General features: G+C 41.8%; 1 protein-coding gene and 1 non-coding gene across 7 annotated transcripts in view; one reads left to right on the top strand and one right to left on the bottom strand.

Moving 5' to 3' along the window:
* KIF13A (kinesin family member 13A) overlaps positions 1–18643 on the bottom strand; it is a 234457-nt gene extending 215814 nt beyond the window's left edge. For all 6 annotated transcript variants that reach the window (XM_053603550.1, XM_053603551.1, XM_053603552.1 and 3 more), the window contains exons 1-2: positions 18407–18643; positions 18042–18132 (exon numbers count right to left, since the gene is read on the bottom strand). In XM_053603550.1, coding sequence (XP_053459525.1) covers positions 18042–18132; positions 18407–18461 — 146 coding nt within the window. In that variant the 5' untranslated portion in view covers positions 18462–18643. The remainder of the gene's footprint in view (positions 1–18041; positions 18133–18406) is intronic.
* On the top strand, positions 12263–12365 carry LOC128595114 (U6 spliceosomal RNA). Its single transcript, XR_008382789.1, has one exon. It is a non-coding gene; the product is annotated as a U6 spliceosomal RNA (small nuclear RNA).
* Positions 18644–19446: the final 803 nt, after the last annotated feature.

Genomic DNA, 19446 nt, shown 5'->3' with positions numbered 1-19446 from the left:
TACTGGGCATCTACCCAGAAGGAAAAAAATCCTTTTATCATAAGGACACTTGTACTAGACTGTTTATTGCAGCTCGATTTACAATCGCCAAAATGTGGAAACAGCCTAAATGCCCACCAACCCAGGAATGGATTAACAAGCTGTGGTATATGTATACCATGGAATACTATTCAGCTATTAAAAAAAAATGGAGACTTTACATCCTTTGTATTAACCTGGATGGAAGTGGAAGACATTATTCCTAGTAAAGCATCACAAGAATGGAGAAGCATGAATCCTATGTACTCAATTTTGATATGAGGACAATTAATGACAATTAAGGTTATGGGGGGGAGGAAAAGCAGAGAGAGGGACGGAGGGAGGGGGGTGGGACCTTGGTGTGTGCCACACCTTCTGGGGGCAAGACATGATTGCAAGAGGGACTTTACCTAACAAATGCAATCAGTGTAACCTGGCTTATTGTACCTTCAATGAATCCCCAACAATAAAAAAATAAAAATAAATTAAAAAAAATAAAAACAGGGAAAATTTCAATGAGACACAACTTTGATTTAGAGTAAATGTTTACCTGCCCGTAGTGCTACAAACTTTTAGATACTGCTACTGCCTAGAGGCAGTACACAATTGCTATGTTTTCATAACCTTAAGAAATGAATTATTTCATCTCAGTGGTATAAAATACTATACAGAGAAAGGAAAATCATCAAAATGTTAACACAGGATGAACAAGTTTTATCTCTAATGCCTGTATTTTCCCAGTGTTCAACAGTGAATGGGTATCACATCTATAATTAGAAAAAAATTATATTAAAAACAGTTATTTAAGCTTTCACAAGGAGAAGGAAGGATATGTGTCTCTCACTTCCCCTGCATGAAGAAACCTTATGCCTTGTAAATGTTAGTTCCTAAAAAGTTACTATGATGCTTGAATTAAAAATAATAGTAGTAAAAGTAGCACCCGGGTGTTTGTTATTTTGTCATTTTTTAAATACTATGAATAAAGGCTGGGTATAGTAGCTCCCTGTCTGTAATCCCAACACTCTGGGAGGCTGAGACAAGAGGATTGCTTGAGCTCAGGAGTTCAAGACCATCCTGAGCAATAGTGAGACTCTGTCTCTACAAAAACAAAAAAATAGAAGAAAAATTAGCCAGCCAGGCATGATGGCACCTGCCTATAGTCCCAGCTACTCGGGTGAATAAGAAAAGACAGAAAGAACCCATCTCACACTCAATCACTCAAAGATGGAAAAACTAGGGTCATCTATGCCTTTCTAGAAGAATCCAAGTTCCAGGAGCCAAGACACCTGGTTATATTCACCACAAAGTCAGGAAACCCCACCACCACACAGACTGCTACTGGCCCCTACTTCCTGTGATCTGCCCTCCACCTTTCACTTCCCAAAGGAAAGAGCAGCCGAGTGGGTTTCCACCCCCCCTCAGCTGCCAGTGAGGCGTCTGCCTTCCTGCTCTGGTTTCTCAACCATTAAGGTCCAGCCATAGGGCGAGGACATCTGGTAACTGCTGTGAGATGTATCACAAGTATCTTTTCAATAAGGTGGATATTAAATAAGTCTGTAAAGTCTTAATAAAGTACGCCAATGCTGACTTAAAAATATAAATAAAAACAGATTCAGAGTTACCCCTGTAGAACGCCATTCTCACCTGATATCCATTCCAATGTACAAGAGGATGGCATGCTGTGAATGGCTCACAAGGCTGAGAAACACTGGGGGGAGTTATAAACTTAGCAGCTTCCTTTGACAAGTGTACTGCAGAAAGGGGGAAGAAAAACACTGACAACTGCCCAAGAACAAAGAGCAAAGAGCAAATGGGAAGATGTAGCGTCTTTCCTTTCTCTCAACTCTTTTCCTCCACCCCTCCCTTTCCATGACAGTAAGAGGCGAAACCTGTCCTAACTCAAAGGAATGCCGACCAGGTCAAGTTAGAGTCCTATCCACCCATCAAGTCTACGCCCACACAACATCTCACAGGCAGACGTCAGGTCTGATGTTATAGAAAATGAAACATTCCTGACTTCAAGACTTTGCCCAAGACAGAATTCTCTTCCACTAGTTCCCTACATTGAACTTGCTTCTGAGGCTGCTACGTAGGTTGTAAAGTGAACACTAAAAATGAGAACTTTGCCAAAGACTGGGTGACCTCTTAGCTGGCTCAACCACCTCTTGTCTCACATTGTGCTAAGCAGCTATAGCCTCTGCTTGTCAGCTCAAGGCAATGGCATCAAAGTTGTGAGGGTCTAAAGCTATGTTATCCCAAAAAGCCACACAACAGCACAGAGCCTATGATTATGTAATAGTCTAATACAAAAATTAGAGGTTCACAGGACCCCGACTAGAAACAGTAGAACCACAGAGATGTGACAGACGCAGCCTGAAGACCAAATGCAAATGCTCCCCACAAGCTAACATACAGCAGCACAGCCCTCACAAAGGTCACATCCACATCTTTGATTATATCCAATCATGAAACCTATAGAAGCCACCTGGTATGTACAACGCATGTGCTAGCTATCGGTAGAAAGGAATGGGGAGGAACAGAAGATATAAAAGAAGGGGCTCAACCTTCAAGCAGTGCACAGTCTAGTGGAGGGTGTTCAGATTCAGAGCCACTTGTTCAAATTCTTCATAGACATGGAATTATTAATCTCATGCCTTTATTCAGGCAAGAGGTTTTGACCACACAGACAGAAGAAGAAGGCCACCACAATGGTCAGGTGAATGGACACAAGGCCTTTACATGGCTGTCACCCAAAATGCTCAGGACTCCTACTTGAACCTGTCACCTACATCTCTAGAAAGAATTTAGTAAGTAAGAGGCTAAGGGAGAATAAGTTTCCTGTCACTAACACCCATGACCAGGACTATCCAGGATCCAAATGTTTAGGTCAAAAAGACTCATAAAAATTCATTCAAAGCCAGGCGGTGCCTGTGGATCAAGGAGTAGGGCACCGGCCCCATATACCAGAAGTGGCGGGTTTGAGCCCAGCCCCGGCCAAAACTGCAAAAAAAAAAAAAAAAATTAATTCAAGGCTAGATACAATGGCTCATGCTTGTGGGAGGCTGAGGCAGAATTGCTTGAAACAGGCATTCAAGACCAACCTGAGCTATAAAAAAATACAAAAAATTTCTTTCTCTACAAAAAAATACAAAAATTAGCCAGGCACAGTGGGACATGCCCATAGTCCTGGCTACCTGGGAGGCCAAGGCAGAAGGATCACTTGAGCCCAGGAGTTCAAGATTGCAGTGAGCTAATGATCATGCCACTGCACTCCAGCCTGGGCAACAGAGCAAGACTCTGCCTCAAATAAATAAATAAATAAATAAAATAATTAAGTTAATAGAATAAAATGTATTCAAAAATGTTTTTTTTAAAAAAAGAAAATACTACCTGGTAGAAAGCAGGCAAATTGCTGGAAGCATGCAATTGATCTGGAATCTATGTACTGTCACCTGCCATTGGATCCCCCTCTCAGCATCCTGACACAGAAATGTGCCGAAGCACTCGGTGCTGCACCTAGATGATACTTTCTGACCAACTCTGATACGTGCTGATTCACATCTGTCTAATCACTAAGGCTGAGGAGACAAGTAAAAGGCTTTTCCTTTCCACTGTAAAATTGAAGATGATCTAATGTTCACCTCAGATAGCTACCTTAAACACTCCAGCTGCAGAACGGGGCCATGCAGTCTGGCCTGGTCTCTCCCATCTCAGCCTGCTGCTGTCTCTAATCACTAAAAGCACTGGGAAGTCAAGGTCATCAAGACCAAAGCCTACCTATGTTCTTAATTCCTTCTCCTGTGAGCCCTAGATGCCACTTCTCACGCCACTGTCCCATCATGTCCTATGCTTGCAGGGTGGACGGAGGCACAGCAGCCGCTAACAGAGAGCTCAGCTGAGAGCAGGGAGAGGCGAATCAGAGAACCACACACCTGTACTTCCCTCACTTACAAGGCCAAAGGGCCTGACTGGAGTCAAGATGCTTTATAGGCAAGAGGGTAAAGAGAAAAGAAAAACACACATTTCATGTTCATTCATATAAATGTACAAAATACTCAGCACACTGAAACTTTTTGTCATCTTTAGCTTTCATGTATTTACACTTTGTATACAAAAAACGTAAATCGAATAAACTGATCAAAAATGGTTCTATGAGGGCCAGGCACAGTGGCTCAAGCCTAAATCGCAGCACTTTGGGAGGCTGAGGCAAGAGGATTCGTTGAGGCCAGGAGTTCAAGACCATGCTGAGCAACATAGATGCCATCTATACAAAAAATAAAGATTATATATGGCATGAGGGTACACACCTGTAGTCCCAGCTACTCAATAGGCTAAAACAGAAGGATCTCTTGAGCCCAGGACTTTGAAGTTGCAGTGAGCTAAGATAAGGCCACTGTACTCTAGCATGGGCAACAGACCAAGATACTGTCTTCAAAAAAGCCATTCTCTTATTTAAAACACAAACACACATCACACACAAATATGCATACCTTTATGTTTGCATGGTTTTTTAAAAATTTTTTAGGAAAATAACTAATAAATTCAAAGAAAACTAGAAGGTTTCTATAAGATATCCTAAATATACTTTCTAAACTGTACCCACTCAGTAAATGAATGTCAAAAAATCAAAGTATTTCCAAAAATTAAGTAAAAAGTAGTTTTGGAATAAAATATATTCACTTGAGGGATGCCTAAGAACCAGAAGTACAAGAAAAATATCCATCTATTCTGAATCTTAATAGGGAGGCCCTCAGTCTACCTTACCCAGTATGGTAAACACTGGAACAAAAGTCACTACTATGGGTCTGAAAATAATAAAGTCAGTTATGTCAGGAAGAAAAAAAAAGTACAGAAACCTAATATTATTGAAAACAATGTTTCAGTATTTCAGCTGATTATTTCCCCAGAAATCAATTTATGGCTGTGCAGTACTGTAGTCTATGAAGCTCTTATGTTAACTAAAGCTAACCATGCATTCAATTAACAGAAATATAATTAGGCACAACAATTTACTATGTTTAAGACAGCAAAGGACGAGACCCCAGTAACCAGAACACAGAGCAGCAGATACCACAACTAGAGAGAGAGAGTCCTGTCCCCATAGCCAGGAACAGAGCTCCCAAAATGTCCTCTTGTTATGCAGAAAATTCACAATAGGTAAAATTCAGGACAGACTATTTGCACTGAGGTTCTTCTCCCAGATCTTATTCCATGGTTGGGCTTCCAGCCCCCATTACATGTCAAAATTTTCTCAGGAACATTTACTTCTTATAGGTATTCACATATAATTTCTACACATAAATTCTTTTTCTTTTTTTTTGGAAACAGAGTCTCATTCAGTGGCCCTGGGGTTGAGTGCTGTACTATCAGAGCTCACAACAACCCAACTCTTGGGCTCAAGAGATCCTGTTGTCACGGCCTCTCCAGTAACTGGGACCACAGGTGCCTGCTACAACGCCCAGTTTTTCTATTTTTTATTAGAGACAGGGTTTTGCTTTGCTCTCGTTGGTCTTAAACTCCTGAGCTCAGGCAATCCACCTGCTTTGGCCTCTCAGAGTGTGGACATAAATTCTTTACCTAAATGAATGACTGCCAAACACCAGAGACAGGTGAACACCTACTGACAGGAATTTCCCTCTGAACAAAATTCACTGCATCTATCTCAGCAAAGCAATGCTCCTGTCGTCTTGTGGACATATGTGAAGTGCTTCTTTTAGAAAATCTTAAGACTTAAAAATTTTGAGACTTTCTTTTTTAATTGTTCTTTTTAGGTGCTAAAAAAGCCATTTCTTTTCTTAAACCTGGAAAAAATAACAAGCAATGTTAGAAACAAAGTTCAAGTCAACAAGCTTTAAGCATCCCACAGTAAGAAAAGTAATGAAATTGTCAGCACTGAGTGTGTTGTACGCGCTAAGCACTGTGCTAATCTTCATGACCCTATAAAGTCTGAGCTTTTATTATTCCTATTTTGCTGATGAAAAAAACCAAAGCATGGAGGGTTAAAAGGGACTTTTCCAACATTTTGCAACTAGTAAGTGATGGAGTCAGATTCAAACACAAGCAGTATGCCTTCAAAGTCCATACTCCTGGCTACTACACCATTCTGCCACAACATTTGACAGCATTTTACAAAACTATTTATATTCAACTAATGTCTATAAAAACATTGCAAAAGGCAAACAGATTTCCCTTTGCTCAGGGGCATGACTGTGACTCAGATACAAGGTAAATTACAAAACTTTAAAAATGATTAATTTTATTTGGGTTAACTTTTTTAAAAGTTGGCAAAGTTGCTTCAATATATCAAAATACAAAAACAAAACATAGTCTACTATTCAATCCAATATACACACAAATGATGGGAATTTTGGATCAATTTTTAAGGGGAAAAATATGTTAATGATTTACAGTTTCATTGGCCTGATGATCCAAAGGAGTCCAAGAAGCTCAAAATACAGTAGAACTTCTGTAAGTTGCCACCCGAGAGACTGTAACAAAGTGGCCAACATTTGGCGGTGGTCAACACAAGGAACTATGCCCACTGTGCTGGTACATACATGTACTGTACTTCCTGTCCATGAAAATTAGGTCAACTTAAGGAGGCGATCAATGTAGGAAGGTGGTCAACTCCGGAGGCTCTACAGTAATTGATGTACTATCAGATGTCACAGACACCAGGGACATCCAACTGTGCTTCACAGTCCAGGAGTCATCAAGTGTGATGTTTCCACAAATTCCCAGAAAGGAGAAAATTAATACAGTGGATTTTTTACAAAAATAAATTTATCCAAGGTTTAAATTCAGAGCTTATATCTGCCTTCCTATTCTGGTGTTAAGCTCTCCTTTATTTTATTAAATGAGATATCAAGATAAGCGGTGGGCAGGCCGAGGTGGCTTATGTCTATAATCCCGACTCTTGGAGGCCAACACAAGAGGATCACTTTAGTTCGGAAGTTCGAGACCAGCCTGAGCAAGAGTGAGACCCTGTCTCTAAAAACAATTAGGCATTGTGCCTGTAGTCCCAGCTACTTGGGAAACTGAGGCAAGAGAGTTGCTTAAGCCCAAGAGTTTGAGGTTGCTGTGAACTGTGACGACACTGCACTCTACCCAGGGTGAAAGTGAGACTCTGTCTCAAAAAAAAAAGGAAGAAAAATTAAAAAAAAAAAAAGGTAAGTGATGGATCTGTCTTAGTGTGATTACTTGGTATATTTAAAAATAGGTGGAAATTCTGTTTATCTAAATTTTTATTTCTACTTTGCTTTTTTTAAATCCTCAAGTTTGAGAACCAACAAACAAGGGTGGATAGAAACAAAATTAAATAATAACCTGGCTAGAGAACTTTATGATTATAGTAGACCAGTGATTTTGAAAAATTATTTCCACCTTATAATTCATCATAAAAAATGTGGCCTAAGCTGTCACCCTTGAAAAAGAAATACTATTATAACTATCAAAGCCAGCAGTCTTTAAGCTTCAAAACAACTTAAAGCAATATTGCCATGCTAATGTTACCTATTTGTACTGTAACTCTTTATAAGCCTAGATCACAAAAAAAAAAAGCAGATGTTTAAAACCAGATAAGGCTGCTGAAATTTAACACCATTATCTTGATAAACCTTCCCTACCACCAAACTCCTCCCTCTTTACTTAAAACATTACCCTAAAATTACATTAAGTAATTTTAAGGACCTTTCTCAATGCAATAATATAACCATTCCCTGTTATAATTTGTAGAGTGAATACTAAACTTTAATTAACTACATAAATAGAAGCAGTTAAGGATAGACAGAAAGAAGTGAAAACAAAATAAAAAACCCTATTCCATTTAAAACCTTACAATTTACAAAGTTCCAATTATCCCTGCAGCTGTAAATCTTTACGCATTCTCTCCTTAGCTGGGATAATAGATAGGTGGGAGCACAGAGCAACAATTCTGAGGACATGTTTTATTAAACCTCTGAACAGAACTTAAAAGTATGTTTAAAGGCTTCTTAAACGAGTCAACAACTATGTTGTTGGGTTTACTGTATGTGACCCTTCCAAAACATGGGATAAATCTACTCAGCACTGGCCACAGAATGCCTTTGTAGTTCATCATCATTTGCCCTTTCTGATTTTCCTCTGAGCCTCCCAGCTTGAGACGCATAAATATTTGTGGGTGTTCATGGTAGGTGTGCAGTCTAGGGAGTGTCTCTTCAAGACAACACAGTGAGCCAACAGTAAAGGGTAAAGCTTCCCTTTCCTCAAAGGCTTCCTTCCTGCTCCCAGTCTTTAAAACAAAATAAGACTCCAAACTTCTCCTAAGGGAATTGCAAACAGCTGCTTCCCTCATGCCTGTTCTGACAGCAGCAATGTTCATCACACCTACACACCAGACTCTGAAGGGTCCTACAGAATAACTCCCTTCTGCTTTTGAAAAAAAAAAAAAAAAAAAGGTGAAGAGAGCACAAATCAGCGGGGAAACACACTAGCCAGAGTCTGTCCCAATGTGGAACATAGAAAATATCGATTGATTGGAGTTTGTATCAGAACCCTCAGAAATAAAACCAGTTGAGGTTCTGAGCTAATAACTCTGGAAATGTCATTTTTCCGCCCCCATACATAAATAGTTGTTGCATAAAATAGCTGTAAGCCTGCCAGAATGGCTTAAAAATGCTGGTTCCCATGAAGAACACAACTGTACCATATGAAAACTAATTGAAAGGCCCAAATCAGATCATTTTTATAATGTCCTGTAGGCATATGCAAAGACTGCTGCCCTAGCCGAGGAAGCAGGCACACAGAAAGTCTGTAAGAAACCCAGGCTCCTCAGCCAGCTGATAACAACTTCAGGTATCTGTGGCTGGTGACTGTCTTATTTCATATGACACCTTTCACCCTCACATCAGCTGCTGCAGGCAAACCGAGCTTGCAGAGAACAGTGACCCTGTTCTCCCTAGTTCTTCTAACAATCCAACAAGAAGTAAATTAGAGCAATTCATTTCAGCCCCTATCCATGTTACTTGTATACTACGTCTGACTCAACTCTGTACTTGACTACAGTTGGGATAAATATGTTAGAACTTGAAAAATCTTACAGATTATCACATCCAGCCTTCAATTTTACAGATAAAGAAACTCTAGTTCAAAGACAAACAGCAGACTGAGTCAGTGGCATAACCAGGTGGCCAGAATTTCACTACACCCTGCTGCTTTTCCATAGGCCATAGAAGATCCTTTGCACCAACAGGGTCCCCAAGGCTCCACTGACATTGCCACATACTACAGTCGCAGGACCTGAAGCAGGGAACTGCGCCCCACAACACTCAAACCAGAAAGCTGACAAAGCACCCGTACTTCTCCACAAGTCAGTTCAGGTAAAGGGATAAGCAAGTACTCTGCATCGAGATAATTTAGGTAATTCCTGACCTACTGGCTCCATGGGCACAGTAATAATGAAATGGTTTTTTTATACCACTAAGGTTTGGAGTGATCTGTTAAGCAACAATAACTGGGACATCAGGGAAGCTTTAAAAAAAAAAAAAAACTTCCAATGTCCAAGGTGCAGTATAGCCCGATATAAGCCAGAATCTCTGGGAATGGGACCCAGGCATCTATTTTAAAGCCCCAAGATGACAATAATGTACAGCCAAGTTGAGAATCACTGTCTAGAAAGCCCTGTTCAATACAGTAGCTGCCTGCCACACGTAACTTGTTCAAATTTAAACTAGAGAGGCTGGACATGGTGGGTCACCCTGCAATTCTAGCACTCTGGGAGGCCAAGAGGAGAGGATGGCTTAAAGTCAGGAGTTCAAGACCAGCCTCAGCAAAAAGAGATCCCTTCTCTATTAAAAACAGAAAAATTAGCTGGACATGGTGGTGAGCACCTGTAGTCCTAGCTACTGGGGAGGTAGGAGCTTAAAGATCGCTGGAGTCCAGGAGTTCGAGGTTGCTACGGGCTAAGATGATATCACTGCCCTATAGCCCCAGCAACAGAGCAAGACTCTCTCCTCCACCCAAAAAAATTAAATTAAATTTTAAATTCAGTTCTTCAGCTGCACTAGCCACAATGGGCAGTGCACATACAGAGATTTTATTAGGCAGCGCTGGTCTAGACTAGCAGTTCTCAAAGTTTCTTCTATAATTTCTTCTTCTTCTTTTTTTTTTTATTGAGATAGTCTCACTTTGTCACCCTCTGTAGAGTGCGGTTGTGTCATAGCTCACAGCAGCCTCCAACTCTCAGGCTCAAGCAATTCTCTTGCCTGAGCCTCCTTAGTAGCTAAGATTACAGGCACTCACGACAATGCCTGGCTTTTTTTTGTTGTTGTTTAGCAGGCCTGGGCCAGGTTCAAACCCACCAGCCCCAGTACATGTGGCTGGTGCCCTATCCTCTGGCCTATGGATGCCCCAAGCTACAATTTAACTAAAATTTTGCAACAGTGATGCAAAAAATACGATTTAAATTTTTTTTGTGTGGATTTCTGTACTAACCATTATTAATTATCTTTGTGAATGTAACTATGAGTTGTCTATAAGCAGCTATTACCTTCAATTCTAACATTTATCTATGCTCTTATCAAAAGGGAAATTATTGCTTTTACTTTTACTATCGGAAGTTAAATAGAAAAGAGATTTTACAGAAGCTTTTAGTAATAATAATGACTGTAAAGATAATCTATAAATACTTTCTATATGCTGGGCATGTTTAAATCTAAGCATTGAGAAAACAAAGATAAATTACATTTGGCCCTTTTGTTGTGGAGAAACCCAGAATTTAGCTGGGATACAGCTATATCTGAGAATTGTATCAATATAAGAGAGACCAAAACCAACAAAAAAAGCAATGCATTTTAGGAGGAAAAAAGGAGACTATATAGAGAAATTTATCATTAATGTCCTCACACAGAGAAATACCACAACCAAGAAACAAGAATAAGATGCTATTAAAAAAAAAAAAAAATCAGGCTTTGCACCTATAGCTCAAGTGGTTAGGGTACCAGCCACATACACTGGGGCTGTTGGTCTTGAATCTGGCCCAGACCAGCTAAACAACAATGGCAACTACAACAAAAAAAAATAAATAACCAGGCATTGTGGTGGGCACCAGTAGTCCCAGCTACTTGGGAGGCTGAGGCAAGGAGAATCACTTAAGCCTAAGAGTTTGAGGTTGCTGTGAGCAGTGACCCCCCCTACAGCACTCTACTGAGGGCAATATAGTGAGACTCTGTCTCAAAAAAAAAAAAAAAAAATCAGAAGCCAGAAATGAGTTCTTAAAAATATGACGGCAGAAAATAAAAATTAAACATAAGGTTGGAAGATCCAGTGGAGAAAATTTCCCAAAGGATAAGACAAGAGATGAAAAGTAGAAAAAAACAAAAATAAAACCAGTAGCAGACCAGTTTAAGAAACACTATGTCCAAATAAGTGCCCAGAAAAGAACTGAGAATTAGGGCGGCGCCTGTGGCTCAGTGAGTAGGGTGCCAGCCCCCTATGCCGAGGGTGGCGGGTTCAAACCCAGCCCCGGCCAAACTGCAACAAAAAAATAGCCGGGCATTGTGGTGGGCGCCTGTAGTCCCAGCTGCTCAGGAGGCTGAGGCAAGAGAATCACTTAAGCCCAAGAGCTGGAGGTTGCTGTGAGCTGTGTGACGCCACGGCACTCTACCGAGGGCAGTAAAGTGAGACTCTGTCTCTACAGAAAAAAAAAAGAACCGAGAATTAATTCTTGAATTAAGAATTTTTTCAGAACTGAAAAAGACATGAGTTTCCAGGTCAAAAAGGCCCTCTATTATAATTCACAAAAATTAGAAAGAAAAGAATATTCTGCAAGATTCCAGAGAGGAAAAAACAGATCACATCCAGAAAATTAGAAAGCCAAATAACTTCTCAACAGAAGCTCTGAAAGATAAATGACATTGGAACAAGGTCCTTAATGCAGAATCTGACACACACGCAAACTACAAGGTAATAGGTAGACTGAAGGTACTTTTCACAGTTCAAAAAACTTTACTCCCAAACAAACATGCTTTCCCAGGAAGCCACTAAGAATGTGCTCTACAAAACGGAGGCAGGAAACCAAGAAAAAAGAAAAAGAAAACAGAAAAATAGGCGATCCACACAGGAAACAAAGGGAATCCCCCACACGATGGTACAGGGAAACCCAGGAAGAGAGCTGCACCAAGCATGGAGGGTACCCGCTCACAACAGAACATGTCAAAGGGTCAAGGAGAAATGTCTCCAAGAAGAGAAAATTGACAGAGCACCTGATGTGCTCACTTCTGCAGCACCTATGCCGAAATTGGAACAATGCAGAGATTAGCATGCCCCCTGTGCAAGAAGACAAGCAAATCTGTGAAGAGTTACATTAAAGAAGAGACAGTGAAAGAGAGGAGCAAGTACCTGGTATGTGTCAAAGTCTCCGAAGGAGATTTAGCCAAGCGGCACGGAGTTTGAATGATGAATTCATAATAAATACACAGACAAAGAAGCAAATTAAAGAGAAAAAGGGAAAACATAGTTTTGTATGAGAAGAAAAGAATTCATTGAACAGGACATGGCTCAATGTAACAGTGTTCTAACCATATAAATAATGTAAACATTAAATATTGATCCAGCCAAAATTACTATGCAAATATACCAGGAAAGTGGAGGGGTGAAGGAGGAGAGAATTCGGGGGTGGAGTAGCAATAAAGCAGAGAAAGAACAAAGAGAGCAAATCAAAAACTAGCACGACTAGCATGTCACTTAGAAATATGGAAGGAAATTCCAAAAGAATGAACTAAAACCACTGAAAGTAGTTGCCTCTGGGGAAAGAAATGAAGAGGACGACTATTTTTAGCATGGCCTTTATAAATTATAAAACTACTCTTTACACTTTAAACTATGTACACTTGTGTTTAAAAAAAAAAAAAAAGAGAGAGAGAGAGAGAGAGCCCAAGATCTTACCCACGAAACCTGTATCTTTCAAATATTAGTATGTGAGTCCTTAGTGGGTTGTGAAATCAATTAGTAAGTCACAACCATCATTTATTAAATGAATTCAAACAGAAAGGGGAAAAAGGTAAGAGATAAATTGCACATAGTTAAGGGTATTTTTCATGAGCCTTTATTTATTTATTTATTTATTATTAAATCATAGCTGTGTACATTAATGCAATCATGGGGCACCATACACGGGTTTTATATACAATTTGACATATTTTCATCACACTGGTTAACGTAGCCTTCCTGGCATTTTCTTAGTTATTGTGTTAAGACATTTATATTCTACATTTAGTAAGTTTCACATGTACCCTTATAAGATGGTAAGGGTGGCGGGTTCAAACTGCCTTTACAGCAGTTTATAATAGAGCCTTTATAATACACATACCACCCCCCTACACACATAGGTTCATAATTTAAAGTGTATCTTTAACTGTGGACTTGTCATCAAAGTAACTGTAAAATCACCACTCTAAACTGCATTGCATTATAATTATTTTTGGTCTTATTTTTTAAATCTTTCAATGTGCCTTTATTTGAAAGCAAATTAAAAGTGTTGACAGCTTAATGAAAATAACCCATTATAATGCTCTTTAAAATCTTGCTAATATCATGCCTGAAGAATGGTCACTCCTGTATTAGTGAAACCTAAATAGTCTTTGCTTTTTTACAATCAACTCTGCAATCTAGCCAGAGAGAAGAGTAGCAACACAGAAAAAGAGAATTCAAAGTCCCACAAATGATTTTATAATGTGAAATATTACCACTTCTCAGGTGACTTAGCTTTTTCATTTTGTATGACTTTCACTAATATTTAAGTTTCTGATCTATAGAGATACTTGAACCAAAGGAACCATCCTAGAAGCATCTGGAATGGCAGAGAAAACCAGTTTGGAAATAAAAACTTGCAACATATACACAAAAAAGCTTGTCACATATACAGATTAAATATCTCATCCAAAAGCTTGGGACCAGAAGTAGTTTCAATTTTTTCAGATTTGGGAATATTTGCATTATATACCTACTAACTGAATATCCCTAATCCAAACATCCAAAATTCAAAATGTTCCAATGAGCATTTCCTTTGAACATCTTATTGGTGCTAAAAACATTTTGAAGCTGGGCACCTATGGCTCAATGGTTAGAATGCCAGCCCCGAGCACCAGGGTTGGCGAGTTCAAACACAGCCTGGGCCTGCTAAACAAAAATAAAATAAAATCATTTTGAATTTTGCAGCATTTTGGATTTAAGATGTTCAGATTAGGAATATGCAACCTGCGACTCATAAACTAGACACCATAGATACAGCTGACCAAGAAGCAGCTCTCTTCCACTGACCCTCCCTCGTATACTTTGCGAGGTACACTGTTCACCTTGCAGCCCATAAAAATGAGGCAGATGCTAAAAACTGTTACGCTTTGTTACTAAGAGCCCAGTTTGGCCCAACATTTTCTTTTCACTCAGGTTAGATGTACACTTTACTTTAGATTCTTACATTATAATTCACTTACAGAAGATAATCAAAACAAAAGCTTCTGTAGAAAGTAAGTTCCATTATATTCTCTTCATGATAAATCTTCACTTCCTAAAAGTCATAAGGATCAGATCCATAAAGCCAACCATCCATGTTTTAAAAACTACCACTAACGTTCATAATGAATACAAAAAAGAAAGTCTCAATATACTGATATTGAAAGATACCAAACATATTTGTTAAAATATATATAACTAAGATAAACTTATTTGTATGTGTGTGAAAATGCACACATATAATAAAAATGCATAAGAAATCATGACTGTGGTTACCCTTTTTCAGAGAGGTGAGGGGGTAAGTGGAGTAGGGGTGCCAGCAGGGGTGAGAGGAAGACTTTCACTGTATATCTCACCTATTTTGGCAAATTAGGCATTGTCATTCTATTCCCACACCCTACTCCCTGAGAAATGCCTTGCTTCTGAGTCTTACTCCACATGCCACACTCCCAAACACACAACCACCCAGAAGCAATCTGTGGCAGGTTTCCTTTCACTTTCATTGACAAAAGACTTTCTCCTAACCTTGCAAAGGTGAACCTACACTCTCAGCATCCACAAGACCACACAAATGCCACCTGTCTTTAAAGTCTGCTGGGACCCTGAGTGGTAAACACAGTCTCCCCTTAGGGCTCCCACCACTGCAAACAGTGGCTGAGGCCTCTTGTGTGCCAGGCACTGTGCAGGAGCATGGGACATCAGGAGAAGCAGAGGAGGTATTAACACCTGCCTTGGAGGAGTTCACAGCCTCAAGAGGGAGGGAGAAGAGGAAACAGGGAAATACCAAATAATATGGTACTTGTAAGGGCAAAAGTATTCCCTGATGCAATGTACCAGATTATATTTTAACTGTTTTTGTTTTCCTCTCTCTTCCCACATCTCTCTGGTGCAGGCACTGATCCACAGTTCTTTAGATGCCCTGTGCTGACCATGGTACCTACATGATCTGAACCTCACAAATGTCTCCTAGATAGCAATGCAATGGTATTTTAAGAAACAAATTTATCTATGTCTTAATGTTTCAGAACAATGATCAGTATACCTGTCGACTATTAACCTGGACTAGGCACTGTATTATGATTATAAATCTATGCAATGTATTATAATCCTAGAATTTTAGCACTGAAACATTTTTACCTCAAAAGTCCTCTGATCTTTTTGTCCTCACCATGCAAAATCATGACAGCTAAGCCTTGCTGTTTCTTTTCCTGGAAGTTAATGCACTCTCATTTATTTTGACTGAAGAGACTGAAAACTTTCATCCAGTAACTTTGAATTTAGTTAATTTATCAGTAATTCCTCACAACTTCCAGAAAAATGGCAATTCTCAATTTGACGCAGGTCTGCCATACTAGGATCTCTTACGCTGCAATCCTTGGTCTTCTAGATAAGAAAAATAATAATATTCTCTATATCCTACTCATTCACCGCCCTACCCTGAGCACTACCCAAAAACAAATGATAGAAATGAATGGAAAACATAGCAAGAAGCACTGTTGGAATTAATCAACCCAGAGCCCAAGGGAGGAATTGTTTCTATTTTTAAATGTACTGCTGCTTTAAGGGAAAACTGTGGAGAAATATGAAACCAAGCTGCACAATGGAAATCAAAATGCATTTGGTGTTCTCATCCTTGCAAAAACAGTAATCCTAATCTGCAAGCAGCACTGCTGTATTGACTCTTTTCTGTTTGTCTATAAACTAAATGATCAGTACTCAGGTAGATTCCCACAGAAAAAGCCCAACCACCACTCAAAAAATCAGATCTATCAAAAAGACAGAACACGAGAGCACCCATTTTTCAATGCTATTCTTATAGCTCCAGATAACAGACTACCCAATAAGCAAGCAAACTGACAAATCCCAAAATCGCCCCCACAAACCTTTACTTGAAAGATCCTGATTAATAACCAATGTGACAGCCTTATAAATGATCAACTGAGTACTTAGCATTTGGATCCAACTGTCCACAATTATAGACTATCCCAATTCCACAAAATTCCACACTTGATCTCATTAAACAGTAGCTAACAGTAGCAGTCCCCATGGTTAAGAGTGACAAGGAGCAGGGACCAAACCAGCAAGGGCAACAGAAGTAGCAGCAACACATAAGAGGGGCTATAATATTCTACCTGTTCCCCAGGCTGCTTTGGAGAATATGACCCAACAGAATTTTTCTCCTAAAACAATATCCAGTTTGGGGGAGGAAAAAAACTTTGGTGACGTAGGCATCTAATTTAATCTGTAAATATTTTAATTTTCTCTATGAGTTTACTTATTATCAGCCTAGAGTATATCATCTACATTGCTGCAAATGCATCTAAAAATACTGTCCAAGGATATATCCATATAATTTGGCTACTGAACACCACCCTAAGAATCTGCAAGAGGTAGCAGAATGTTTGCAAACTGAATAAAAACTGCTGGGCACAACACAAAAAGCAAAGAATTCCCAAACTTACCTCCTCCTAATTTCTCTCCCCAAATTTACTAAAATTGTGCCTGAACACCACACGAGTATAGAATGGAGGCAGGTGCTCCCTTCAGCCATAAAATAACAAACCCTATTTCAGAGTCACTCTTCAGTGAAAATCTCCGAAGAGTGAAATTCACCAGATCGTAGCTCATCAATCAACAGGTGACTTCTGGAAACACAAACTCATACTCATTTCCAAGAAAAATTAATTTGGTAAAATCTCCCGGGTTTTCTTCGCTATTTTTTACACTCTACTGCATAACTTACTGAATGAATTCCAATTAATTTCTTTTGAGGGGCTCAGCAGAAAAATGCCAAATATTCAAATTATTTTAGGGCATTTTCCCATACTGCTGCATGGAACAGAGCAGAATTAATAAGGATCCAACAGTTACCACTTTTCAAATGCAAATATGTTGCCATCTAGTAAATGCAGGCCCCCTTTAAACATCCCCCCAGTGTCTATACAGTCCAGGCCACTACTTTTGTTTCCTGGAAAATCAAAATTCGCGCATTACATTCAGACATTATCTCGACTCAGCACCACCACCAACAACAAAAAAATAGATTATAAATGGTCCAGCCTGAGCCAGCCTGGTACAAGAACTGTTTTGCTTTACCGCCCCCCCAGCCCCCACCATTTTACACACAGTTGTCCCTAAACGATTCTGTCAAAGGAAACAAACAGTGCAGTGGTGGTGGGAAAAAAATTACAATAAGCTCTTGGGTTGGTCACTTGCCCGCCTCTGGGCCTCAGTTTTCTTATCTGTAAAATGTGGTCGATGGACTAATCATCTGGCCCTCTCACTCTCAGGGTGCCTCAAAGCCCGCCGGGGCTCAGCTGACCGGTGCTGGCTCTGGACAGGGTGCCCTGACACCGCAGCCGACGAGGAGAGGGGCGCGGAGAGAGGAGAGGAACTTGGACTTGCAACAGCTTCAAACAAGAGCGTGTGATAAACTTGAAGCCATCCTCCTAACAATAGGAAAGAGCTCTCCCATATTCCCGACTCAAACTTGCAAGACCAGAACCTCCTACCCGCCTTCTCCGAACCCGCTTTACCTTTCTCCCTGTTTGGTGTTAGAAGGAGGAGGGTGCAGGACCGTTTGATTCCCTTCCATCTCCACCACGCACTTGGTGTTCAGTTCCAGTTCTGAAAGCACAGGGGAAAACCAACGTTGCAAAGTCGAGCATCCACGCCACCAGCCAGCGGCGCCGCACCGCCTGGGGCTCCGTCCCCGGAGGCAGCCGAGCCGGGAGACGGTGCCCAGGACGCCCGGGCGCTGCGGCCAGTGCGGGCTCTGCCTCCGCCCGGCTCCCCGGCCCCGGCCGCGCTCCAGCCGATCCAGCCTGGCGGCCCCGCAGTTACCAAAGTTGCCCTCGCCCTCAGCCCGAGCAGAAATAAAAACGAGCGGAAAGCTCCTCACCTCGTCGGTTCATGGGCCGGACCCGGACTGCAACTTTTACCTTGGTATCCGACATGTTGGCTGCGCTCGCCGGGCGACTCGCGGCGCCCGCTCAGCCCGAAGCGGCCCCTCACGCGCCGCGCCGCCGCCGCCGCAGCCGCGCGCCCCCCGAGCGAGGCCGCCGCCGCTCCGCCGTGTGCTCCGAGAGGCAGCGCCGAGGCGCGCGGGCCATCCCGGGGGAGCGCGACGCGGGGCACGGCCGCGGCCCAGGGAGGGGCGGGCGCGCGGGGCGGGGCGGGGCGCGGGGAGGAGGCGGCCGGGCCCAGGCGCCGCTCTAGCCGCGCCGGCCCAGCTGAGCGCGCAGCGCCGCGGCCCCTCGCGGCCGCCGGGGTCCTGGCCGCGCCGCCATCTTCCGCGCCCCGCCCGCTCGCCGGGGCCGCCGCGGCTCCGGAGGCCGGACACCGGCGCGGGCGGCGCGGCACCAGGGGCGGCCCGCGTTGTTCCCCCGGGACACCGGGCCAAGCCTGCACCCGCGGCGGCGGGGACCCCACGGGCGCGGCCTTGAGCTCGAGCTTCCTCCTGGGGCCGCTGTCACCCGCAAACCCAGAGCCCTGGGGCGGTCGGAAGGCTCCGACACGCCGTGCCAGTGGGCAGGCCTTCCCCACGGAGTTAAATACGCCTTAACCGAAATCCCGGCGCGCCGCCTCCCTCTGCCCACACAGCATACAGCAGTATTTTAAGATCTTTGCGGTGAACCGAGACTAGAAATTAATCTGTGACTCTGCCACTGAAACTGTGTGTGTTTGTAAATAGTGCTCTCGCTTCCTTTGCCTTCCTCTCCTGTCGTGGGAGGGATGTCAAGTGGGCTGGAAGGGTCATTAACTCTTACATAAGAATTTAATAGCAGTGAATTCTGTCCGCCTGCCAAATGCAGACCTCGCTGCCAGGGCTGACCTGGGCGAATCTGATTTATTCTGTTCGGTACTACAAGTGCTGATGGGGCGCTAACAAGGGAGGCAGGCATTTTGAAGCATACAAAGTACAAAACGTGGAGTTCAGAA

The sequence above is a fragment of the Nycticebus coucang genome, chromosome 9 (assembly GCF_027406575.1).
Source record: "Nycticebus coucang isolate mNycCou1 chromosome 9, mNycCou1.pri, whole genome shotgun sequence".
Taxonomy (NCBI): Eukaryota; Metazoa; Chordata; class Mammalia; order Primates; family Lorisidae; genus Nycticebus; species Nycticebus coucang.
Note: the sequence above shows the minus strand (reverse complement) of the source record. Positions and strands in the feature narration are given on the sequence as shown.